This window comes from Pleurodeles waltl, chromosome 10 (genome assembly GCF_031143425.1).
Source record: "Pleurodeles waltl isolate 20211129_DDA chromosome 10, aPleWal1.hap1.20221129, whole genome shotgun sequence".
NCBI classification, from domain to species: domain Eukaryota; kingdom Metazoa; phylum Chordata; class Amphibia; order Caudata; family Salamandridae; genus Pleurodeles; species Pleurodeles waltl.
In genome coordinates this window covers 761,064,505-761,090,925 of record NC_090449.1, presented here as the reverse complement: position 1 = coordinate 761,090,925, position 26,421 = coordinate 761,064,505, and the positions used below count along the sequence as shown (strand labels likewise).

Sequence of the window (26,421 nt, the reverse complement as noted above, 5' to 3'; positions counted from 1 at the left end):
TGTAACAACAAAATAGTTGATATATAAGTTGGTGCTTAATGCATTCAAACATCTCAAACCCCCTTCCCACCCAATACCTAGCTTGTCACATAGTAGGAAGTAGTCACTTAATTTGTGTGTAGTTGGGGCTTGTAGTGGTGAACATGAGTTAGGTTATAGAAGTATGTACAGAGGGCTGGGGAGTAGGGGAGGATTTTGTACAGGATATGCTTTCAGTAAAAGTAACTCGCTGATTTAGGCTCTGAAGGATCTAGGAATGTGTCCCATTACTTTGAAATTGGACGTTTACGGAGACCCCTGTATTCCTCCCTGCGCAAAGCCATGCTTTCTGCTAATCCCCATCCTTCCACCTCCTTACGCCAGTGGGATACACGAGGGGGTCCAGGGGACTTCCAGTTCCTTGTTATCAATCTTTTTGCTGTTAAGTAGGTCAGGTAAAGCGGAGCACTACTTTGGATCCCTTGGGATTTGGGGTAACCCCAATAGGCATTGCACTATGATATTCCACTGGTGTAGATCAGTCATGTTGGCCAGGGTCACAGCGATCTTGTTGGACTTGACAGCCTTGGGGTGGCCATCCCCCAACTTTTTGCCTTCCTCCCCCCACTTTTCTGACACAGGTTTCACTGGTTTTAGGACTCTGCACACTTTACCACTGCTAACCAGTGCAAATGTGCATATGTTCTGTCCCATAAACATGGTAGCATTGGCATATTTGGTTTACTTATAAGTCCCTAGAAAAATGCACTACATGTGTCCAGGGCCTGCAGCACTGATTGTGCCACTCACCTATGTATCCCCTTAACCATGTCTCAGGCCTGACATTGCAAGGCATGTGTGTGCAGTTTTATTCCCACTTCGACATGGCATTTAAAAGTACTTGCCAAACATTAAACTTCCCTTTTTCTACGTACAGGTCACTCCTAAGGAAGGCTCTAGGTAACCCATAGGGCAGGGTGCTATGTAGGTAAAAGCAGGACATATACATATGTTTTTTATACGTCCTGATAGTGAAAAATCCTAATTTAGTTTTCCACTACTGTGAGGCCTGCTCCTTTCATAGTCTAGCATTAGGACTGCCCTCATATACTTGTTGGGTGGTAGATTCTGATCTGAAAGGGGAAACCAGGTCATATTTAGTATGGCCAGAATGGTAATAGAAAATCCTGCTTATTGGTGAGCCTGGGTGTTATATCACTACTTTAGAAATGCCACTTTTAGAAAGTGAGCATTTCTCTGCACTTAAAACTATCTGTGCCTTACAGCCTGTCTCCAATCAGTGTCTGGTTTGTGCTGGTTGACTGCTCCCTTGTGCATTTCTCCCAGACTACTACAAACACAGGACGCTCAGTCACGTCTGCTTTCATCTGCATTCTCAACGTGTCTTCCTGGGCTGGAAGGGTGAACGGCCTGACACATATCAAAAGCCAGTGGCCTGCCCTCACACAAAGGACTGATAACCTCCCACGGGGGCCCTGGCAGACAGGACTGGGCTGAAAGGGGAACATGTGCACTTCAAAACCACTTTTTGAAGTCTCCCCCACTTCAAAGGCATTTTTGGGTGTATATAAACTGGGTCTCTGACCCCACCAACCTAGACACTTCTGAACCTGCACCCTGTCAGAATAGCTGCCTGGCTGCCCAAAGGACTCATCTGGACTGCTTTGCTGAGAAGGACTGCTGCCCTGCTGCCCTGCTGCCCTGAAGGCCTCTGACTTTGCTGGAAGGAATCTGTGTTCCGAAAAAAGGGCTCTCCAAGGGCTTGGATTGAGTTTGCCTCCTGTTTCTGAAGTCTCAGGACTGCCATAGACTTAGTCGCTTCAAGAAACTCCTTGTGCCTCAAAAATCAACGCAACACCTGCAGAAATCGCCACAAAGCCTGCGTCGCGGATGAAAAATTGACGCACAGCTGACTGGAACGACATAGCCCTGACTTTCCAACTGGAAATTCGATTCAACGCCTGCCTTGTGATAGAAAATTTGACGCATCACCTACTGGATCGGCACAGCGCCTGCTCCTTCTTCCAGCGCATCAAGGAATTTCAATGACTTGTCCCTGAGCATCAAAATACCCCCGCATTTCAGTGAGAAACCAAGACTGCGTGGCGAAAAACTATGCAAACCCCTTATAGCTTGTCAAAAAATTATGCATCGTCTGTGCCGTGTCGGAAGGTCTGACAAAAAACCTTATTTTTCCGTGCATCTCCTCCTCTGCGGTCTCCATGCGTTGTTATTTTTTTACGCATCCCAGGTATTTTGTGTAAAAATGAAACAACTGTTTATTTCCACAGATTGAGACTCTTTTAAATCTTTAAAAGTGATATTTCAAGTTGTGCTTATTGGATCTTTGTCGTTTTTACTTTATTTTATTCAGATAAAAAGTATCTATTTTTCTAAATCGGTGTGCTGCATTTTTGTGGTGTATTCATTGTGTTACTGTATGATTTATTGTACAAATACTTTACACATTGCCTTCTAAGTTAAGCCTGGCTTCTCAGTGCCAAGCTATCAGAGGGTGGACGCAAGATAATTAGGATTATGTTATGACTTGTGCTGACTAGGATTCTGGTGTATCCCTCTTCCAACTAGAGACCCCATTTCTAACAGATCTCCATCCAGTATGGGATAAGGTTGGGGCAGGCCCAGAGCATGTGAAGCAGGTCAGCATCCAGGCCTCTGCAGCGAGGGCATACTGTTGTGTTGATGGCAAATATTGTGTTAATCCTATGTGGCGTTAGGTAGGCTCTGTGTAGTATAAAGAGTTGTATGAGTTTGAATCTTGCATTGCGTGAGACAATTTTAGGATATTCTATAATCCAAGCCCAATCATGATCAGTGAGATGAAGGCCCATTTATGCTTCCAATTTGTGTTTTAACACATGTAGGGGTGTCCCTATGTGAGCTGTAATCCCCTGGTACAGGCAACGAACTGAATGTCTACCGTCACCCATTCCATGTATGGCCTGGAGTAGTTCATGTGTAGGAGGTTTGTCCCTGTTCGGTGCTACATGTTAATGTGCATAGGAGAGAATACTCCCATGCGTCAGGAATAGAGTAGGTGGGAGACCATGTAATTGTACAAATTCAGCATGTGGAAATTAGCATACTATTGTGGAACAGGTAGCCCAGTGTGAGGTCGCCTCCTCCTCCCAAGCTATTAGGCATTGTTAAGAAACCAGAGGTTATAGGGAGTCCCGTTAGCAGGACATTTGACGCATAGGGAAGTATGGGCGTGTACTTTAGTGCCAGCTTCTAATACATGAGAGCCACTCTGAGCAAATGACGAACATTTCGTGGATGCGCCCTGCCCAGGCATATTAAACTATGTAACTGACCTTTATTCATTTGAGTTGTTGAATAGCCTGTCTTTGATAAGTTGTGTCCAACTAGCCATTAAGACAGCCATTGAAGTTGTCCTGCTGTACAATAAGCCTTGAATTCTTGGGCCCAACTCTGCCACTGCCTGATGTTAATTGCAGTCGGGGTAGACTAATCCTATGATGCCCCGAACCCCTTGCGAGATCTATCAGCATACTGTTTAACAGTTGGAACACCCATGTTGGCACCACTACTGGGAGATTTGTGAAGTAGTATAATAGTCTTGGTAACATGACCATTTTAACAATGGCTACTCGGCCTACTGCTGACAGTGACAAAGTGGTCCAGAAAGCAATTAGTGTTTTGAGGGACTTGATCATTCGCATAAGGTTAAATAATTCTCTGTATACTTGTATGGCAAAGTAACAGAATGTATGGGGTGCAACTTGAAGGGCTGCTTGGCCTAGTCTCAGTGTTGAATTCGCTGGTGTGGGGGAAAAGAGGGCACAGGACTGGTTTATATTTACGTGGAGGCCAGACATCCATCCAAAATTGTCCAGTAGTTGGACAATTCCTCTCCGGTCTGTTCAGAAGTATTTGAGATAAAGAATCATATTGTCTGCTTATAGAGATATTGAGTGTATTGCGCGGCCTATGGGGATTCTCCATTCTGCGGAGCTCTGCCTAATCCACTGCACCATAGGTTTGATTGCCAGCATAAACAGTAAGGGTGACAAGGGACAGCCTTGCCTAGTCCCTCTGTAGATGTCCCAGGCCTGTGAGATGTGGCCGCCAGTCCTGACTCTCACCATAGGTTGCATGTATAAGAGACAAATCCATCTAATATAGTATTGGGGTATACCATAGCGTGCAAGGACTGTTAGCATAAATTCCCATCCGAGGGTATCAACCGCCTGGTAGATATCTAGTGATATGCAACTTGCAAATGGGTAGTGTCCACGTGTTGTTTCTATTATGCAAAATAGCCGGCATGTATTTAAAGAGGTACTGTGGCGAGGAACAAAGCAACATTGGTCTATATGTAAAAGATATGGTAGCTGGGGAAGCAGCCTACTGGCAAGAATTTTGCTTAGAATGTTATATTCTGTATTGAGAATAGACAGTAGTCTGTATGAGGATAGTTCGGAGGCGGGTTTGCCAGGCTTCAGCAAGGAGGTAACTAATGCTTCCCTGGTAGTGGGTGGGAGTGTACCTACTAATTTAGTTAAGTAATTAGTATAAAACTCGATAGGAAGCCCATAGGACCCAGGGGTTTTGTTTCTGGCTAGTTCCTTTATGGCCCCCCATATCTTGATTGCTGACATCGGTGCCCTGAGTGCCTCAGTGTGTGCAGGTAGTAGTTTTGGTAAGGTAATCTGGTTGTGGAACTGTATGCTCTCCTCTGGGTCTGGGGCACTGTACAGTGTAGCGAAGTAATCTTTAAAAGCGTCTTTTATTCTAATTTGTGTGGTTATTTCTCCTCAGGAGGGGTCAGTTGTCAGTATTGGGGTGGGTGAGATGGGCGGGCGAATCAGGCGTGCAAGAAGTAACCCAGATTTATCCACTTCTGCATGTGTCATCTGTGTATAAGTACGATATTCTATAATACGGAGACATTCAAGGAGGTCTGCATGTAGAATACGCGCTTCTTGTAATGTATGTGACGTTTTGGTGTCAGCAGCTGCTAGTTTTTCTAGTGCATTAAGCTTGTCCTCTATTTTATAAAGTTCTTGTTCCACTTTGCACCTGGCTGTCACCAGCGAAGCAATGGAAGGTGTCTCATATTACCTATTTAAAGGCCTCACACACTATTAGTGAGGAAGAGGAAATACCCGCGTTACTGGTGTAATATGTATCTATCGTGGTCGCTAGAATCTTCCTCTATGCAGTGTCTTCTAGGAGACTTGGTTGGAGTCACCAGGCAGGGACTGGAGTCGGCACATGACCCCAGGAAATAGTCACTTTGAGTGAGTTATGATTGATAGTGTTTTTCCCAAATATGCAGATCTTTTTATGAGGGGTAGGAGATGTGCTAGACATATGATTCTATGTAAACAGGAGTGTAACGCATGCGGGGGAATAGAAAGAATTTTCCCTCTTTTTGGTGTGTCTCTTACGCCAGACATCTAATAGGGCCCAACCCGACAACCAGTTCTTTAGCGCCTTGCAGGGGTGCTGTAACAGCACCTGGTAGCAGGAGTGAGAACTTTCTACGCCCTTGTCAGTGACTGCATTGAAGTCACCTCCTAGCACCCAGGGACAGTCTGCCCAACCTGCCTGTGACAAAGATAACCAAGACCAATATGCCTACTGTTCTCTTTTGGGTGCAAATATACAACCCAGTACAACTGGCTCACCGTCTAAGGTGCCCCAGAGCATGACATAGCAACCCTGACTATCTATATTGGTTTCTAGTACCTTGAATGGAACATTAGTTCAAAGACATATAGCTACGCCACGAGCAAAGGCAGAGTACAACATATGGAACAATTGTCTGCACCATTTTCCCTGCATCTTCAGAGCCTTGTGAGGTGTTCTTGTAGAAACACTATTTGTGCTTGACGCCTTTTTAGTTGTGCAAGTACTTTATGCCTTTTATGTACTGAGCCCAATCTCCCTACATTCCTTGTGACTACGGTATATTTATTTAATGGTTGTGACATCTATTTCAATAACAGTGCCACTTCCCCACTCCCACATGCCTCTGCCTGTGGTACTGCAGGTAATACACTTCAATACATAGGGGGCCATGATGACCCTAGCGGTCACGAGACCGCCAGGGTCTCGGTCGGACTGCCGCCAAAGTGGCTGTGGACCACGACATTATGACAGTGACGGTCCAAACGCCGACACTGCCAGGCTGCCGCCAGCCTGCAGACTGGCGGTGTTGCCGGTTGTAATCTGCAAGGGCAGTGCTACTTGCAGGATTACGAGTCCCCATTCGCCAGCCTGTCCATGGCGTTAAACTCAGCCCTGGAAAGGCTGGCAGATGGTGGACTCGGGGGTCCCCCATGCACACCCCCATCACGCGTTCCACTGCCCAAATTACAGGCAGTGTAATGTGCAACGGGTGCTGGTGCACCACCACATTCCATTAGGAGCCGGCTGCAATGGTAAGGCCCTGTTCCCCTCTGGGCAAAGGGCAGAAACACTGTGTCTGCCCGCTGGCCCAGCAGGGAAACCATAATAGGGCCGGTGAGGTTCAGGCTGCACAGGCGGCCTGATGGCGGTATGGCACTGGCGTCATAATGAGGGCCATAGTAATTAATGATTAATAATTGGTTCAACAATAAATAGTTGCTGGACCAAACTATGGTAACTCTTGAGCAACTCAACTGGTGATGAAACTAGTGCATCTGCTAGTGGGGGTTAAAGCCAATCAAGGCAATATGCTCAATTAGTGTAGTCTGAGATCTTGACCTAACGTCCTGGTCGGCCGGGCCTGGTACCCATTTGTTACCTGTAAGCAGGCAGAATTACTCAACCCCTCAGTAATATGGTGGCGTGGTGTACAACATGTAGCACCAGGCCAGAGAGGGAGCTACCCGTCACCCAACTGTAAGGTTCAAACAGGTTACAGGAGCATGATCAGTCGTCTATTCCTTGCCCGGCCACTTCCATATGTGTTGCATGTTGTGATTCAGGGTCCGTCGTAGTGCCAAAAAAAAAGAGAGGGGGGAGGTCTGATGGGTTATGGCATGTTCATTCCCCCTCAATTAGAGGGCCAGGCAACCTTTATGGAGTGATGGTAGGGAATGAAGTTAGGCCACTGATGAAACCAGAGTCTGAACCACTGCCATGAGAAGTGCTTGAACTTATAGGCTTCTTGGAAAGTTTCAAAGAGTTTGCAGAATGTATCGCCTCTTGCCGACCTTCTAGGTCCTGCTGTGGGGTGGGAGATATTTTTGTGTCAAAGCCATGTGTATGTTCTTTGTTTCTAGGAGGATCCTCTGAGTTTTAGGTGAAGCAACTTTTTGTAGTTTCTGACCTGCGGATTCTGGAAATTGACTGTCTAGCCATTCACAGGCCTCCTTGGTGAGTTGAAAAAAAGGGACCGTTAAGCATGGAGTATTTTAAGCCTAGCAGGGAACAGCAGGGCATACTTCAGTCCAGTTGAGCGTATGCGTTTTTTAAGCTCTTCCAAGGTAGAGCGTTTTTGATGCACTGTGACCATGTAGTCTGGAAACAACAAAATTGTGGAATTTGCCAGAGGGAGAGGTGCTTTTTCGTGGGCCACTTACAGTAGCACATCCCAGTCCCTGTAGTTAAGGATTTTGGCCACTATTGGCCACGGCGGAGTGCCTGGTGTCATGGGCACTTTGTGGGCTCTTTCCACTACAAATACGTTTCATAGGTCCAGCAGGGGGGTTTTGACTTAAACCAGTCTTACATAAACTGAGTGGGATGGGGGCCGTCCACCTCCTCTGGGACCCCCACTGTATGATCATTATTCCTATGCAACCTTCCATCCGAATCCTGTATAAGATCCTGTAAGTGCTCCACCTGCTGTCGTAATTGCGCAATCAGTGTGGAGTGTTCAGTTTGGTTTGGGGTGATAGTGGCCAAGGCTTGCTCATTTGACTTTTTGGGCCAGCTTGCCAGATGTCCGCTGTGATAGTCCCTTGTCGCTGCTCAAGTGAGCAGACCTGCCGCCTATATAAGCCTTTACATTGTATTGTTTTAGAATGCAAAACATTACCAATTGCTGAAATGTAATATTTGTTGTAAAATACATGTGGTAAATTTAAAAGACACTGCTTACTACACATTTTTGGGAAACCGCTATGAATATGGTAACATCTTCAAAAAATGCAGCAATTTTGAAGCAAGTGCCCCTGGTGTGCCCTACCTCACACGTGAAATGGTTAATTTTAAAGGAGAAATACAGTGGCATCTGTTGGAGGAGGGTGCAAGCAGGGATATTTGCCTTCATGAAGGATCAGGGTGGGCACCGAATGGAACTGAATTGAAGGAGGAACTGGGGATATATGGAAGATTACTAATATGATGGTGGACAACACAGTTTTTGGGAATTCCCTCCTGATGTTACTCAGGAGACAGGTCTTGTATCTGGTAGTTTAACAGTTAATGAGTTGATTAAGAGATGGGTGCCTCAAGAGAACATAAATTTAGCAATTTCCTCTGTTTCGTGTTAACCCACGTCTAACACTCAGGCCCTCATTACGAGTTCGGCAGGCGGTGGAGGCCGCCCGCCAAACTCGTACTGCCATCAGCCCGCATGTGTGGCCAGAACACCTCCAGCCCTATTAGGAGTTCACTGCAGGGCCTGTAGTGAACAGTGCCTTAACATTGACACCGGCTCGTAATTCGGGCAGTGGAAATTGCGATGGGCTGTCCATTGGGGCCCCTGCCCTGCCCATGCCAAGTGCATGGGCAGTGCAGGGGACTCAATAGGGCCCCTTGAACCCCTTTTCCACCAGCCTTTGCATGGCAGGGCTACCGCCATGCAAAGGCTGGCAGAAAGGGGACTCTTGATCCCCAGGGCAGCGCTTCAAGCAGTGCTGCTCTGGTGGACTACACCTGCTGAGACCGCCAGGTTGTCAACTGGCAGCAACCTGGTGGTGCCGGCGGTCCGACTGTGGCTCTTTTGCCACCGTTGTAATATCACAGTTGGACCGCCACTTTGGCGGTGGTCCGACCGCGACTGTGGCCCTGGCGGTCTGGTGACAGCCTGGGTCATAATGAGGCCCTTAGTCACTATCCTAAAACTGTGAAAGTTACACCTTATTGAGCTACATTCTAGCAGGGCTTTCAAATCTTGGCCCTCTGTCCACCTATTGAGTTTACTGAGTTTGAGCATCACAACTAAGTGAAATTCCCAGGGCTTCACACCCATGGGTCAGGGGACACTGGTACCACCCTCAAAGGATGATTTTTTTTGCCTACAGATACGGAGAAGGACCTTCCTGAAGACATTTCTGGAATGCAACACTTAACAAGCGATTCAGACAGTGAGGTTTTCTGTGACTCTATGGAACAGTTTGGGCAAGAGGAGGTAAATAACCTTTATAAAAGCATTGCTTTGGAGCTTTTCACATCTAGATTATTTCTGTTTTATATATTTTCTTCACAGTAAGTACATTAAATGGTAAAGAGGCTGGAACTATGAATTAACATTCTAGAAGTATGTAGTCAAAATATATTTTCAGCTACATATGTTCTGTGAAAAGGTTTAATGTGACACTAATACTGAGGAAAAGTGAAAGTGTATCAAACTTGATATTAATTATGACTTCAGTGGCCCTTTCATAGGACCTCCAAAGCCGCGGCAGGCAAAAGACCGCCAGTTCGGAGTTTTCCACTGGGCCAGCGGGCGAAAACAGCGTTTTCGCTCACTGGCCCAGTGGAAAACTCACCACAACATTGGCGCTGGCTCATAGTTGAGCTGGCAGCAATGTTGTGGTGTGTCGGCTGCCCCCGATGCCACCTTTCTGCCAGCCTTTGCATGGCAGTTAGACCACCATGCAAAGGCTGGCGCAAAGGGGACTCGTAATCCCCAGGGCAGCGCTGCTTGCAGCCCTGCCCTGGCGGATTGCGAATGCCGAGAATGCCAGGCTGTCGACAGACGGCAACCTGGTGGGGCCGGCAGTCGGACCGTGGCTCATCTCCCACATTCATAATAGGGCAGTCAGACCGCCCTGTCTGCGGCGGTCCGACCGCCAACGCGAGTGTGCCGGTCTTGAGACGGCCACACTCGTAATGAGGGCCTAAGTCATTTGAACCATAGAATGTCATAAAGCATAAGCTATTAGTATAGGCTGTTATCCTGCATACTAAAATCAAAATACAGATTAAGTTCAATCAAAGTGAATAATGTATACCAAAGCTTAAGGTATTCCTTCTGTAGTGCTCATAAGATGAGATATATACCATGCATATTATTGGGATTTACAGAGGGGAACCAGGGGTAAAATTGGGTGACCAGTGAGGTGCGGAGCCTCTATATTGACGTTTTATTTAGACTTTGACAAATACTGAGATGTAGGAAAGCCTATATGTTTTTATTTAGCCTTCATCATGCCACCAAATTGAGGACTGGCATTTACTGTAAGAAAATTACTCTGTGAATGCATGGTTTAGTGTGGATTTTATTTAATCTTATTAATCTATCAATAATTAAAATGTATGTTATGTTCTACACATTACAACACAGAATTGAGTGTCTTTTAGTCCTTGTGGTGAAAGCCAGCACTCCAGACTTTCCCTCTGTTGTTCTTCCAGTACATAAGATGTCTCTTTTATTGTCCTTTATACTCTTAAACTATTCCTGGAGATCGGCAGGATTCCACTTGGCTTGTGGAAAAGTAGAGGGGTGTGTCTATCCTTCCACCAGTCTTCCATCTGTTCTACCACTTCTTTTGTTCCCCATGTTCTGACCACAATCTCTGTCCTTTTTGGCAAATTCTTTCCCTCCCTCAATGTACCCCTCACTACCTGTAGGAACGAAGAGGGACATATCACTCCACCCACCAGTCCTGGAGCTTCTTCACCAAGGATTTGAAAGGAGACTTTACAAAGGAAAGGTAGTCTTGCTAACCTCTGTATGGGGCTATCTCAATGCACTCAGTTTGAGGGACTAGCTAAATGTCCTGCCCCTTTTGTCTGGCTTGCAAATGGCTGTCCTGAACGTTGTTTCATAGGATACTTAATTCCTTCAAAAAGGAACCACTCTCCTCCTTTCCTCTTTTTCCAAACTTAACCAGGAACATTTAGATACTGCTCCACCACCAGCAAAGATTTTTAAACTGAAGTAGAAGCATTACCTATGCATACTTCTCCCCCTCATTCACCACAACTTTATTTTTCACCACCACCCACTAAGCCACCAACTTTGTCTTCACCAACTCATTCACAGATGTATTCTCATGGTGACACGGTTGATCTTTGGAATCTGTATGATCCAGATCCTATATCTGCTAATGACCCAGATTTATATCCTTCCAAACCTTCCCCACCAGAAGACACTACTGCGTACACGCAGGTAATTTCTAGGGCAGCAGCGGATCATGGGGTACTTATACAAAGTGCGCCTTTAGAAGAGGATTTCCTTTTTAATAGCCTCCACGCACTTACGTAACCAGTGCCTCCCAATGCTACCTGGCATGATAAAACATGCAGACGAGATGTTTAGTGAACCGGTTAAAGCTAGGGTTTTAGCACCATGCATTGATAAGAAATATAAGCCTGCACCTACAGACCCTGCTTACGTTACCCACCAGGTACCTCCAGACTCAGGGGTTGTCATTGCCGCTAGAAAAAGAGAATATTCAGTCGTCAGGGGATGTCCCTCCCCTGACAAAGAAAGTAGGAAATTTGATGCTTCTGGCAAGAGGGTAGCTATACAAGCAGCTAACCAATGCAAATTGCAAACTCACAAGCCTTGCTAGCAAGGTATGATAGAGCTCACTGGGACAACATGCAGGAGCTATTACAACACCTGCCAAAAGAGCATCAGAAAAGAGCGCAACAAATTGTTGAGGAAGGTCAACCCTAAGTAATAACCAGATACAGTCTGCCCTTGATGCTGCAGATACAGCAGCGATAAGTGTGAATACTACTGTCACCATATGCAGACATGCATGGTTATGTTCCTCTGGATTCAAGCCAAAAATACAGCAGGCAGTACTGAATATGCCTTTCGGTAAGAAACACTTGTTTGGTCCTGAGGTAGACACCACAATAGAAAAACTCAGGAAAGACTCAGACACTGCTAAATTCAATGGGAGCCCTATATACACCACCTTACAGAGGCTCCTTTTGTTAGCAGCAATTTAGAGGAGGATTCAAGCCACAATCTACAGAGGCTTCTACCTCCCAGCCTAAACAAGATCACCAACAGCAGTACCAGGGAGGGGGATTTAGAGGCTCTTATAGAGGCCAACACTTTAGAGCCAGATGCAAATTCCAGGCCTCAATAAATGTCACTACCCCATCAAAACAGTGACTTCATAAGCATGCCACAACCCCACACATCTCCTGTGGGGGGAAGACTGCATCAATTCCACTCCCAATGGCAAAATATCACCACAGACCAGTGGGTACTTTCAATTATCCGCAATGGTTATTGCCTAGAATTGATTTCTACCCCTCCAAACATTCCTCCATGTTATCAAAGGTTGTCCCCAGAACACAATGTTCTGTTACATCAAGAAGTACAATCGCTACAACTAAAAGAGGCAATAGAATTAGTACCAAAATCTCAACAAGGAACAGGTGTATACTCGCTATACTTGCTCATTCCCAAAAAGAATGGCACTCTCAGACACATTCTAGATCTCAGACCACTAAATGTATATATCCTGTCAGAACACTTTCACATGGTAACATCATTCCACTACTACAAAAACATGATTACATGACTGCATTAGATCTCAAAGATGCGTATTTCCATATACCCATCCATCCAGCTCACAGAAAATCCCTAAGGTTTGTGATAGTGGGAAAACATTACCAATTCAAAGTGCTGCAATTCAGCATAACAGCTCCGCAAGAGTATTCACAAAATGTCTAGCTGTAGCAGCACTTACCTAAGAAGACAACACATACATGTCTTTCCTTATCTAGACGATTGGTTAATAAAATCAAGCAATTTTATATAATGTCAACAGCACACTCAATACAAAATAGAAACCCTACATACATTAGGGTTCACTCTCAACTACCAAAAATCCCATCTTCAGCCAGCACAGGTACAGCCTTACCTAGGTGCTATTCTCAATACCCAAAAATACACAAAGGATACAAGCTTTCCAAAATCTCATACCACAAATGCAGCCAAATCAACAATACACTGTAAGATTTATCATGAAACTGTTGGTAATGATAGCATCCTGCATAGCAATAGTACTGCATGTAAGACTAAACATGAGAACACTCCAACAGTGCCTCTCACAGCAATGGTCTCAAGTACGGGGTCAATTGCAAGATCTAGTATTGTTAGACCGTCAAACACACAGGTCCCTTCAATGGTGGAATCTCAGCAATTTAATGAAGGGGCGGTCATTTCAAGACCCTGTGCTTCTGACCACAATCACAAAAGATGCACCAATGATAGGTTGGGGAGCTCATCTCAACAACCTTACCATTCATGGGGAATGGGATTAAAAACCGCTAAATTATCACATAAACCATTTAGAACTATTAGCTGTGTTCCTTGCCCTAAAAGTGTTTCAACCACTTCTCAAACACATGACTGTCTTGATAAAAACAAACAATATGACGACCATGTATTACCTAAAGAAACAAGGTGGGGCACATTCATCTCAACTGTCCCTTCTAGCCCAAACAATATGGAAATGGGCAATTCACAATCACATTTCTCTACTAGCAGAATACATCCCAGGAATACACAATCAGCTAGCGGATCTCCTAAGCAGAACACACCAATAGATACACGAATGGGAGATTCACTCTCAGGTACTTCATCAGTACTTTCAAAAGTGGGGGACACCACAAATAGACCTATTTGCAACAAGCGAAAATGCAAAATGCCAATACTTTGCATCCAGACACACACACCCTCTGTCCAAGGGCAATGCTATATGGATCAACTGGTTAGGGATATTTGCTTACGCTTTTCCCCCTCTCCCACTACTTCCATTTCTGGTCAACAAACTGCATCAGACCTCTCTCACCATGATACTCATAGCCCCATTGTGGCACGACAGCATTGGTACACAACACTCCTAGACATGTCAGTATTACCGCACTACAAACTTTCAAACAGACCAGATTTGCTAACACAAAACAAAGGACAAATCAGACACCCAAATCCCAATGCTCCCAACTTAGCGATTTGGCTCCTAAGTCATAGAATTTGCATACTTGCAACTTCCATTAGAATGCATGGAAGTTCTCAAACAAGCACGCAGGTCTACAACTAGACAATGCTATGCTGACAAATGGAAACAATTTGTTTATTATTGTCACTCTAAAAATACTGACCCACTTACAGCATCAATACAAGATAATGTATGCTACCTACTTCATTAACAGCAGTCAAATTTCACTTTCTCATCTGTTAAAATTTATCTTACTGCATTATCAGCATATTTGCAGACTAAATCACATAGCTCTGCCTTTAGAGTCCCAGTTATCAAAGCTTTCATGGAATGACAACTTATATTTCCACCTAGAACACCACCTGTTCCTGCTTGGAATCTGAATATTGTACTCACAAGACTACTGGGCCCACCTTTTGAACCCATGCATTCCTTTGAGATTCAATTTGTAACCTGGAAAGTTGCTTTCCTAGTAGCAATTACTTCATTAAGAAGAGTTACTGAAATACAAGCATTCACTCTTGAGGAACCTTTTTTCCAAGTACACAAACATAAAGTTGTACTTGAAACTAATCCAAGATTTCTGCCAAAGGTTATATCACATTTTCACATAAACCAACCACTGGAATCGCTAGTTTTCACCCCACAGCCAGATTCAACTGCAGAAAGAGCTCTTCACAGACTTGACCTTAAAAGAGCTCTAATGTATTATGTTGATAGAACACAAGAATTTAGGAAAACTAAACAGCTTTTTGTTGCCTTTCAACAACCATATAAAGGTAATCCTATCTCTAAACAAGGATTAGCTAGATGGATTGTTAAATGTATTCAAACATGTTACATTAAGGCAAAAAGACAACTTTTAATCACACCTAAAGCTCATTCCACTAGGAAAAAAGGTGCATCTATGGCATTTTTAGGAAACATACTAATGGCAGACATATGCAAAGCTGCCACATGGTCTACACCACAAACATTTACAAAGCATTACTGTGTAGATGTATTTTCCAAGCAACAGGCCAATGTTTGTCAAGCTGTCTTAAGAACATAATTTCAAACAACTCCAACTCCTACAGGCTAGTCACCGCATCTTTTGGGGAGAGTAACTGCTTTGTAGTCTATGTATAGCATGTGTATCTGCATCTACACATGCCATCAAACGGAAAATGTCACTTACCCAGTGTACATCTGTTTGTGGCATGTAGTGCTGCAGATTCAGATGCACCCGCCCTCCTCCCCAGAAGCCTGTAGTCTTTGCAGTTTCTTATTTGTACATATGTGTATACATTTACATTTGCATGGACATCTATTTTTACTTACTATTTTTTATAGAACATTTATATTCTTACACTCTATCACTCCTTCCCATACCCTTTTGCGGGAATCTAACAACGGAGTCGATGCCCATGCGCAGTATGACAGAGAGGAGGAGTCATTTGATCCTGTGACTCCGAAAAGACTTCTTAGAAGAAAAACAACTTGTAACACTCCGAGCCCAACACTAGATGGTGGAAGCAATGCATAGCATGTGAACCTGCGGTGTGAAGCGGGGCGGTGCGAAGCGCCGTGTCCACAGGTCACGATGCAGGCAGCGATGACGTTGCTGAAGCACTGTCGTTGGTAGGCCCAAGCCAGCGGTGCAGGACGGGACGGTGCTCCGTGACCCCCACGAGCGATGTCCACAGGCCACGGTGCAGGCAGGATGTCTTTTGACGACACAGGAGTCGATGGTGCTGGCGTCGGTGGACTGGAGCTGTGGCGGGGGACGGGACGATGCTTCGCGTACCTCACGAGCGGTGTCCACAGGCCACGGCCTCGGTGTGAGCAGGAGCGGCGTCATCGGGAATGTCCAGGCTGCGGTGTGAGCAGGCGATGCCAGAGTGTGTGGGGCCCACAGGTCGCGGTGCGAGCAGCGGCTCGGTGAAGTCGTCCGATGACGGCGTCGGGGAGACCAGGGTCATGGTGTGCAGCGGGGCAATGCGACTCCGTGTGGCGTCGGCAGGTCACGGTGCAGGCCAGCGGCGCCGTTGGTGGCATCGCGGTGGGTTCTCCTCTAGAACAGCACAAAACACACAGTTCCCAGTGCTGCAGGTCGAGGAAACTGAAGTCTTTGGTGTCCCGGATACTTCAAACAGCCCTTTTGACAGGAGTCAAGCTCTACTGCAAGCCCTTGGAGAACTTTCTCAAGTAGGACACACAGCAAAGTTCACCTTTTGCACTCTTTTCAGGCAGAAGCAGCAACTGCAGGCCAGTCCAGCAAAGCAGCACAGCAAAGGGACAGTACTCCTCCTTCAGCTCTTCTCCTGGGCAGAGGTTCCTCGTGATTCCAGAAAGATTCTAAAGTCTGTGGTTTTGGGTGCCCTTCTTATGCCCAATTTCTCTTTTGAAGTAGGCCTACTTCAAAGTAAAGTCTCTTTTGAATGTGAAATCCTGCCTTGCCCAGGCCAGGCCCCAGACACTCACCAGGGGGTCGGAGACTGCATTGTGTGAGGACAGGCACAGCCCTTTCAGGTGTGTGACCACTCCTCCCCGCCCCTCCCTCCTAGCACAGATGGCTCATCAGGAAATGCAGACTACACCCCAGCTCCTTTTGTGTCACTGTCTAGTGTGAGGTGCAAACTGTCCAACTGTCAAACTGACTCAGACAGGCAATCCACAAACAGGCAGAGTCGCAGAAATGGTATAAGCAAGAAAATTCTCACTTTCTAAAAGTGGCATTTTCAAACACACAGTCTTAAAATCAACTTTACTAAAATATGTATTTTTAAATTGTGAACTCAGAAACCCCAAACTCCACCTGTCCATCCGCTCCCAAAGTGAATCTACACTTTAATCAGATTTAAAGGTAGCCCCCATGTTAACCTATGAGAGGGACAGGCCTTGCAACAGTGAAAAACGAATTTAGCAATATTTCACTGTCAGGACATATGAAACACATTACTGTATGTCCTACCTTAACCATACACTGCACCCTGCCCTTGGGGCTAACTAGGGCCTACCTTAGGGGTGCCTTACATGTAAGAAAAGGGAAGGTTTAGGCCTGGCAAGTGCGTACACTTGCCAAGTCGAATTTACAGTCAAAACTGCACATACAGACACTGCAGTGGCAGGTCTCAGACATGATTACAGAGCTACTTATGTGTGTGGCACAACCAATGCTGCAGGCCCACTAGTAGCATTTGATTCACAGGCCCTGGGCACGTTACTAGGGACTTATTAGTAAATCAAATATGCCAATTATGCATAAACCAATCTACAGTACAATTTATATGGGGAGCACTTGCACTTTAGCCCCGATTAGCAGTGGTAAAGTGCGCAGAGACAATAAACCAGCAAAAACAGAGTCCAAAACCAGGAGGTCAGAAGGCAAAAAAACAGGGGAGACACGCCAAAAAGCTGCCAGGTCTAACACTAACCATAAATAGTCGTCCTATTACTTTATAAAGAGATACCTATATCCAACATATGTTTCACAGTTTAGATATTCTCATACTCAACTATGTAAGAGTTTCTTTCGGGATTACACAGACTTCTTGTCAGTACAAGACTATGCTTGCAAATGCCTAATAAGACCTGATTGTCCAAAATGGTCAACATCTTTATTACAGGCTAAACATGAACAATCCTCTTATTGCTTTATACAGCAAATCATGTCTGTAGAACAGGTTACTTACCTTCAGTAATGCCTTATCAGATAGAGATGATATCTAGCTGCAGATTCCTTACTTTGTATTATTCTCCAGGCGTCAGACTGGATCCGAAATGTTTTAGTATACAGTACCATGGGGTGCTGGTAAGTGGGTGGCACTGTTCAGCTTCATGAAATCTATACTGTTCCATATTGTAGTACTGTTTTTAAGAATTAATCTCAGGACTAAAAAGCAGGAGACATAAGGGTACTCAGAGCATTATTGAAATATCTCAAGATCAGGTTTACATTAATTAGATAAACCACTCTATATGAAGCACAGAACCACGTTGAACACTGACCACTGGTGAGTTATGCGAGAGCCCTTTAATGGGAACAGACTTTAGCTCTGAAAACCATTTGCAGAGCGGGATGGTAGGGTGGCTTGGTAAGGAATCTGTGGCAAACTAGAGTCTCCACTACATAGAGCGTTACAGGAGGTAAGTCATTTGTTCATCTGATAAAAAATTCTAGCTGCAGATTCTTTACCTTAGAATAGCTACCCAAGCAATACCCTCAGGAGGCAGGGTTACAATACAGGTTAGACTAAGAAGTCCTTTTGGACTGAACAGGCAAAGTGCCCGTCATGATGGCCCTGACTGTTCTGGCAGTAGTGCTTTGTAAAAGTTTGTAGGTAAGCCCATGTTTCTCCCTGACAGATATCCAAGACAGGAACTCCACGAGCAGTGGTCTCACCCTTGGTTCTAGCACCATGAACTTGCAAGCCTTCAGCAGGTTGCTTCTTGGCCATTTCATAGCAGATCTTGATGCAGAGCACTATCCATTGTGAGATGTTAGGTTTCCGTACCGTCTTTCCTTCCTTTGCTCTGACGTACTCCACAAAGAGTTTATTGCCCACCTGGAACTGTATTGTGTGGCCAAGGTAGAACAACAGTGCTATTTTTGGGTCCAGTCGATAGTGTCTCTTCTCTTCTTTAGAAGGGTGAGGCAGAGTGTAAAAGGTAGGCAGAGTGATGGACTGGTCTACGTAAAAGGGAATTACCTCCTTTGGTAGAAGAGATGCTCTAGTCCAAAGGACCAGCTTGCATGGGTGGAAGTTGAGGTACAGAGGATATGCTGACAGTGGCTGTAACGCACTGACCCTCTGGGCAGATGTTATCGCCACTAGGAAAGGGGGGGTTTACTGTAAGAAGTCTGAGTGGACAGTTCTGTAGTGGCTCGAAGGGAGCGCACATCAAAAATGTAAGAACTAGGTTGAGGTCCCACTGCGCCTAATGAAAGGTACTGGTGTGAACATATGTTGAAGAACTTTCAGAAACCTATATACAAGAGGGGGGTTGAAAAGGGTTGGCTGATCTAGCAACCAAAGAAATGCTGAGATGGCAGAAAGATAACTGTTTAATGTCCCCAAAGCAGAGTCCTGCTGGGCTAAGGAAGGAATAAACAAAATAACCTGGGAATGCGGTTCAGATAGTAGGTCAACATTTTTTATCTATACACCATGCCGCAAACTTGCTCGAATTGCAGCTGTGTACTGTGTAGGTGTAAGGAAGCCCGGCTGCCAAGATAGCATTGCAGACTTTGGGCAGGAGGTCAGAAGCAGTCAACTATTGCTGCTATCGCTGCTAAATCTCCACGCATGAAGGCGGAGTGTGTTTTTTTAGTTTCAGGTAGAGAGCCTTGCCCTGATGCTGTGACAGAAGATTCTCCAGAAGTGGCAGCCTTATCGGAGGACCCGTACCCATGCTCAGCAGTTCTGGATACCAGACTATCTGTGTCTCTTGCTTTTACACCGTTCGACCTCTCACTGCTTCTCTCCTCTTCCGTTTTCCTCTCTTTCTTATCTCATGCTATCAATATTGTGAAGAATTACACTTGTCCTTTATGGAGACTGGTTCATTGTAGCAAATATATGTCCTCCAGCATTGTTTACCTGTCAAGACACACAGACACCTTGTCTGGGATGAACCCATTTATGTAAAAAAATAGATGCAATGGAAATTTAACATTTATATAGCATTATCATATGCCATCCAGTTCTGTGCCTGATAAATGGAGATGAATTTAAGTCTTTGAGAGTATGGGAATGTTCACAAATTCTTATAAGTATTTTCTGTAAAACTGTTGTCCATGTGCAAGCAAAGCCACAAGGAAACCTTGTAGCCCTGTAAGTGGAGGTCAGCTATTAGAAATAACTTGCCCTCTGAATTAGAAGCAATTATTGCTATTTATTTAATTAAATGATAATGGGCCATTAGAAATGTGTGAGATTGTATCCTGCCCGTCCATGTGATGGGTTCCTTGGCCATTTCTTGTATTTTGTTCTGGTGAATTTTGTGCAGCTTTTCTCTGTGTGGAATGATAACACAGTAGTTTGTATTTTAGTGTTTATAATCGTACTAAAATTCCCTATGTTGATAAGACCATAAACCTACTTTCTCGCTGGAGTGCATTTCTGCTTCTGGATCAGAGGTTGAGTAGCTGTGCACTCGGATTTCAATAGGGATTTAATCAGGCATTCTAATTCTCTGTGGGGGTAGTACCTTGTATTGTGCCTGCCACACACACAAAAATGTGCTGTTTCTTCCTAGTTCTGTCTCCCAAGTCACAACGTTGGGCACAGTACTCGACATAGTTTCATCATGCATGGTGCCAATTTACTGCTTCTGATTTTTTTTTTTTTTTTTTCTTAAACCTACTTTTTTGCATTTACAAATATTTGTTACATACGATAATGCATTTCAGTACATTTCCACCTTTTGGCTAACAGTATATGTTAGTCTACCACAAACAGAAACATTGTGGCAGGAATCATATCTACATTGAGTCGAGGCATCCCACATACCATGTTGAGTGGTCATATCCATGATTGCTACATCTGCTATTCTGCCTGTGTTAATTCATATGTAAGGACTCTGCCCTCATTAGCCTACCATATATTTTCCAATATTCAGACAGCATCCCGGGGTGATGTGTATGTATCTAGTCTGGTGATTTTCTGATAGAGGCAGTGTGAGGTGGGGGTGGGGGAGGTGGTGGTGGTTGGGGGGCGTTAGCTCAGACCGATTCCCAGAGAAGAGGGCTATCTCAAGTCATCAGGATAGCTATAACAATGCTTTTCCAACCCACCCAGCAGAGAAGGGTAACATAAAAGGAACACACATCAAACCAATGTATCATGGGTAGCAGAGGCTAAGTCTGGGGTCAGGTGGGAGGGCAAGGGGCCAGGGGAGCCCCTGCATTAATTAGAATCAAACTGTGGCTCACGTCTTCTAGAGCAGGGGGGGTGAGTGCCATATGTCATGGGGATGGAGGAGAAATAAAATTGTTGTTGTTTTCGGGTATGTCCCCGTCAGAGCAGCTGTTCATTGCCATCTACTTATTCATCCACAAGCAGTCCTCTCTCAGTTTCTCCGTCTAGTCCAGTATCCCAGGAACCGTCTTTGGATGCTTCCCGGTCTCTCTGACGTGAGTCTTTATCACTCCCCAGATGTTCCCAGTTAGGTATAATCTCTGTCCATAGTCCCGCCACCAATGTCATTGTATGCCCTGACTATCTTCCCTCTGAAGAGCCCTCTCTTCAGCCATCGCCCGCAAGGTAACATCTCGGACCCACAGGTCTATCATGTAGCCCTTCTCAGATTTCCAGGCCATTGTTACCCCTCATTTGGCTAGTACTATGGCGGGTCTAGGAATCAATAACCACATTTACGCTTCTTAGGTCTAGGAAAATGCCCCAATATACGGGGCTCTATTGAGCACGTGGCAGTGTGTCCGAGTGTGAGGTGCAGGCATAGAAGAACTGCCTGCCAGTTTACCGTAAGGGTAGGGCAACTCAAAATCATATGACCAAAGTCAGATCCAGGGTGTCCACATCGATGCACCCATATTGTCCCCACCATATGTAACTTGCAATACTATGTGGTGTATGTAAGAAGTTAAATTGGATATATTTGAGTCTCGTATGGCGGGGCACCTAGGGTACGCCACTATCCTGCTCCATTACTTGTCTTAAAGCACCTTACTCAGTATACCGTCCCATTTTGTCTGTAAGGCTGTCAACAATTTCCTTCCTAGATCATTAAGGGATCGGTAAAACCATGTGATCAACGGTGTAGCCGAGCCCATAGATAGTAGAAGCTGCAAAACAATATGTGTAGGGGGTCCCTCTCACCTACAGTCCCATAGGTCTGCACCAGTGCTTTATAGTTAAGGAATTGACCCCTAGGCATAGTAAATTGTTCTATTAGTTATTCAAGTGGCATGAAAATGCCAATCAAGAAACAGTGCCCTCCTCTTTGTAACCCACCTTCCGTCCAGTCTGAAAGTCTAGTGGAGATAAAGCAGGCAAATGGAGTGCCATGAGGGAGCTCCACCAACGGCAGAGCAGGTGCATACAGTAGTGCCCTACGGGTCCGCACCCAGCGCCTTTGCCAAGTATATAATGCTACCTGTAATAACGCAATTGGATGTGGTATAGTTACATCTCACTGCAGCAGCCTGGGTAGAACGAGATTCTGATAAGGAGCTAGTCCCAGCAGGTCTAGCCCATCCAGCTGTGTCTTATCTACCCATCCAGCTATCCACTGCAGCTGGGCTGATAAGTAATAAAGTTCAGAATCTGATGCCCAAAGACCTCCCACCTCTGGAGGGCATCGCAGTATCTCCAGAGAGACTCTATGTACAGATCTACAAAAGGAGACACATCCCCCTAAAGAGTGATACGTTCTCCCAAGATTCCCTTCCTGTAGATCCTCAACATTGTGGTACACCTGGACACCCAAATATTTGAAGGAGGCAGGTGGCCGTTGATGCCCCGAGGGTATATCTCACAGGCAGGGTGTGCCCAGTACACAGGGAAACACACGTTTTGGTGCAGTTCAGGCATAGGCCAGCCTCTCTCCCAAACTCCTCTGTGTGTAACCGCTGTCTGTAACCCCTAGGTCCCTCAGCCAGGTACAAAAGAATATCATCTGTATACAGCGATATAATGTGCTGCTCTCCATCCACCACTATGCCTTCGCCTGCACTCTCCCTTCGAAAGATATCTGCCAACGGTTCTATGGCCAGCATGAAGATTAAGAGTGAAATAGTGCATCCTGGTTCCATGAAAAATATCATAGGAGGTAGATATTGTGGAGCTGTTCTAACCCTGGCTGTCAGGTAAGTATAGAGTAACATGACCTATCTTATCTAACCTCTTCCTAGCCCCATCTTTGTCATGACTGCAGTAAGGAAGTTCCATCTTTTGAGTAAAATGCTTTCTCGAGGTCTGCTGATATTAGCATTGCATCTTTCTGGTCTAGAAGAGTCTTCTCAAAATGAGGGAGGTACTACTGTTTGGTATGAACCCATTCTGGTCTTTATGAACAGGCATCAGCATGTAGGGGAGCAATCTACTAACTTTGCTAAGGATTGTGAAGTCGATTTTTAACATGGGTGATAGAAGAAAAGAGGTGGTGTGCCCACCTGCATCTGCTGTTTTAGGGAGAGGGATCAACAGAGCGCTTCTAAGAAAGACTGGAAGACAACCAGTTTTCAATGACTGCAAATAGGAGTTCCAGTTTCAGAGCCAAGGCATTTATGTATGTCTAGTAAAATTCCTCTGGTAAGCCATCCGGCCCTGGGGTCTTACCGTGACCATCACTCTAACACCATGTCTTATCTCAGGGATTGTGATAGGTCCTGCCAGTGTCACACATTCATCTGGCGGTAGTGACGGGAGATGTACACGTTCTAAAAATCTGGCATGCTGGGATTCATGGAGTGCCTCCAGGTGATCATAAAGGGTCTCATAGCAAGACCTAAACTCATCATTGATGAGCCCCAGTTTATAAACTTGTGCCCCTGTGGCTGAGGTCAGATGTTTGATGGGTGAGCACCAAAGTTCTGGGCAAATAAACCAAGCTAATGACCTCCTTGATTTGCCTTCCTCGTCATGAACTTTGACCACATAGGTCCTGTGGTTGTGGCATCTCGTTCTTTCAAGAATAGTGTTTTATTGTTCCTTAGCTTCGAATACCGCTGACGTGTAGCGTGACCTGTCCCCAGGGTGGTTTCCAGAGTATGAATTGTACTGTCAAGGGAGTGTAATTCCCTGTGTCACTTCCTACAGACCCCCATCTATTGGCCCATACAATGTCCCCTAATTACTACCTTGAAAACTTCCCATTCTGTGAGTACTGAGGAAGCAGAGCCTTGATCAGTTGCAAAGTATCCCATGATGGCCTTGTGCAGGGAGTCTCTATAATTGTTGGCTTCAAGTGTCACTGGTTGTAAACACCATAAGGGGGTCGCCGGTCCCTCGTCCATTGTATCAAGACCCAACAGTAGGGGGCTGTGGTCAGGCAGGATATGGCCTTATTACTTGTTAAACTCTATGTATTGGTACACATCCGAACACAAAAACCTGCCCAGTCCGGTGTATAAGCGTTGAATGTGAGGAAAAGAAGGAAGAGTCCTGTTTTGAGTGCTCCAGATGTCAGTTAGTGCCCAGTGCCGTAACAAATCCCTGAAACCTGCAGCCTTTTTATTGGCTGGCGCTTTCTTCAGAGAGCGTAGAGCAATCTAAAAGGACATGTAAGACACAATTAAAGCCCCCTCCCAAGAGGATATCCACGCCCACCAACTGGGCCAGTGGTAGCAGTAGGATCTGGAGAAAGCTGATCTTGATTGGGGGCGTAAACACTTCCCAAGGTCACTACCCTTTCAGAGAGCCTGCCTTTCACTAGCACATACCTTCCATCTTTATCAGTAATTGATTTTGTGTGTTCGAAGGGGACACCAGCCCTGACCCTTATCAGCGCTCCCCTTGCAAAAGCAGAGTAAGAGGTGGCATATAATTGTCCACACCACCAACGGTGTAGGCGTTCAGTCTCTACCCCCATAATGTGGGTCTCCTGCAACATTTCTATTTGGACCCCTCTATGATGTAGGTATCTATGCATTTTATGGCGCTTTGCAGCAGATCCCATCCCCCTGACATTCCATGTTAAACAATTGATCTTGTGTGACTTAGTGGCCATGTTGGTAATCACAGTGCAGACCACATCCCTGAGGTTCTAGCTCACACTAACCACAACACCCACCCAGACAGCCCTCCAAGACACACATAAAGTAACAAATCTCCAACTTCGAACCCTCATCCCTAGGGTCAAGTAGCAACAGCCGTCCGCCCAAACTCAAAAAACACCTCCAAACAAAACAGGGCTATGTGTAAAGTTCCACCAAATGCCTGTAAGGGGTAAGGCGGCGGGGTATGTGGTGGGGCATGTGGGCAGTAATCAGGGTTCCGCTGAGGCCCACATATAGAGTACTAAAACCGGGAGAAGTTTACTATGGCCGTACTCCCAGCCGGGCAGGAGCAGATGGCATCAATTATCACAACGTGACGCAGGATTACCATTCCCCCATGTCACATGTGTTATCATGGGGAACTCCCAACTGTCCACAAGGACCAGGCACTGAGGGGTCTTGATGTAGGAGTCTGATATAAGGTTGAGGTAATAAATGAGGTCGTCAGCAGTTTGTGGGGTCACCAATGCGGGCTTGTCCTCCTCCCAAACAATATTTTCCAATTCTGAGTCTGCTGTGATGTGTCCTAGGCTTGAGCCATACTCCAGTTCTGATCTGACCACCATCGCTGTTCCTAAAACTGCATAGGAGTCCCCAATAGTGCCACACCTTTTCACAAGCCTTCTATAGTAACCAGTCGAGCCAGTGAAAGTCCTGACTTGGGTCTGGATTGTTGGAGCCTCCCAGAATATCTGGAGCTTGGCTTGCAAAGGTTGAACTTGGCCTGCACCCACCAAGTGGCCCAAGTATACAACAGAGCCATGCCCTATCTGGCACTTCCTTGCCTTGATAGTGAGTCCTGCATACTGTGGGTTTTCAAGGACCTTTCCAAGGTGGATCAGGTGATCCTGCCAGGTGGAACTATAGACAGCAATATCATCAAGATATTCTGCACTAAAGGACTCCAATCCAGCAAAGACTTTGTTCACCAACTTTTGAAAAGTGGCAATGACATTCTTCAATCCAAATGGTAATGTCCATCTGGGGTTGAGAATGCTGTCTTTTCTTTGGCTCCTGGGGGTCAAACAAATCTGCCAGTATCCTGCTTTTAAATCAAAAGTACTGACAAGGTTGGCTGCACCCAGCCTGCCAATAAGGTAATCTGCCCTTTGGATGGGGTGGGCATTGGTCTTGGTGATAGCATTGAGGCCTGTGTAGTCCACAGAAAACGTCAGCTCTACTTTACCTCCCTTGGACTGAGGCTGGGGACTAAGACAACTGTGCTGGCCCATTGACTTTCAGAGGGCTCAATCACCCCTAGTTCCAGCATCTTGCTAACCTCAGCTCTGATGGTTTCCCTGACTTAATCAGACTGTCTATAAATGTTGCGTTTGACAGGCAGACTGTCTCCAGTGTCCACACTATGGGTACACCAGGAAGTCTGACCAGGAGTCAAGAAAAAGAGCCCTGCATACTTCTTTGGGACTTGTCTGCTGTAAATCTGCTGTTTGGGAGTGAGGGTGTCTGAGAAGATTACTTCCTCACCAGACTCAACTGTAGGGTTGTGGGAGAGGAGGTCAGGGAGAGATAGGTAGTAAATAAGTTTAGAAGGACCATTTTCCAATAAACATTTCAGAC

At 45.5% G+C, this 26,421-nt stretch overlaps 1 protein-coding gene across 4 annotated transcripts in view; it reads left to right on the top strand.

Moving 5' to 3' along the window:
- Positions 1–26,421, top strand: part of ACBD5 (acyl-CoA binding domain containing 5) — a 324,086-nt gene that overhangs the window by 168,548 nt on the left and 129,117 nt on the right. For all 4 annotated transcript variants that reach the window (XM_069211326.1, XM_069211324.1, XM_069211325.1 and 1 more), the window contains one exon: positions 9,228–9,334. In XM_069211326.1, the coding sequence (XP_069067427.1) occupies positions 9,228–9,334 (107 nt within the window). The remainder of the gene's footprint in view (positions 1–9,227; positions 9,335–26,421) is intronic.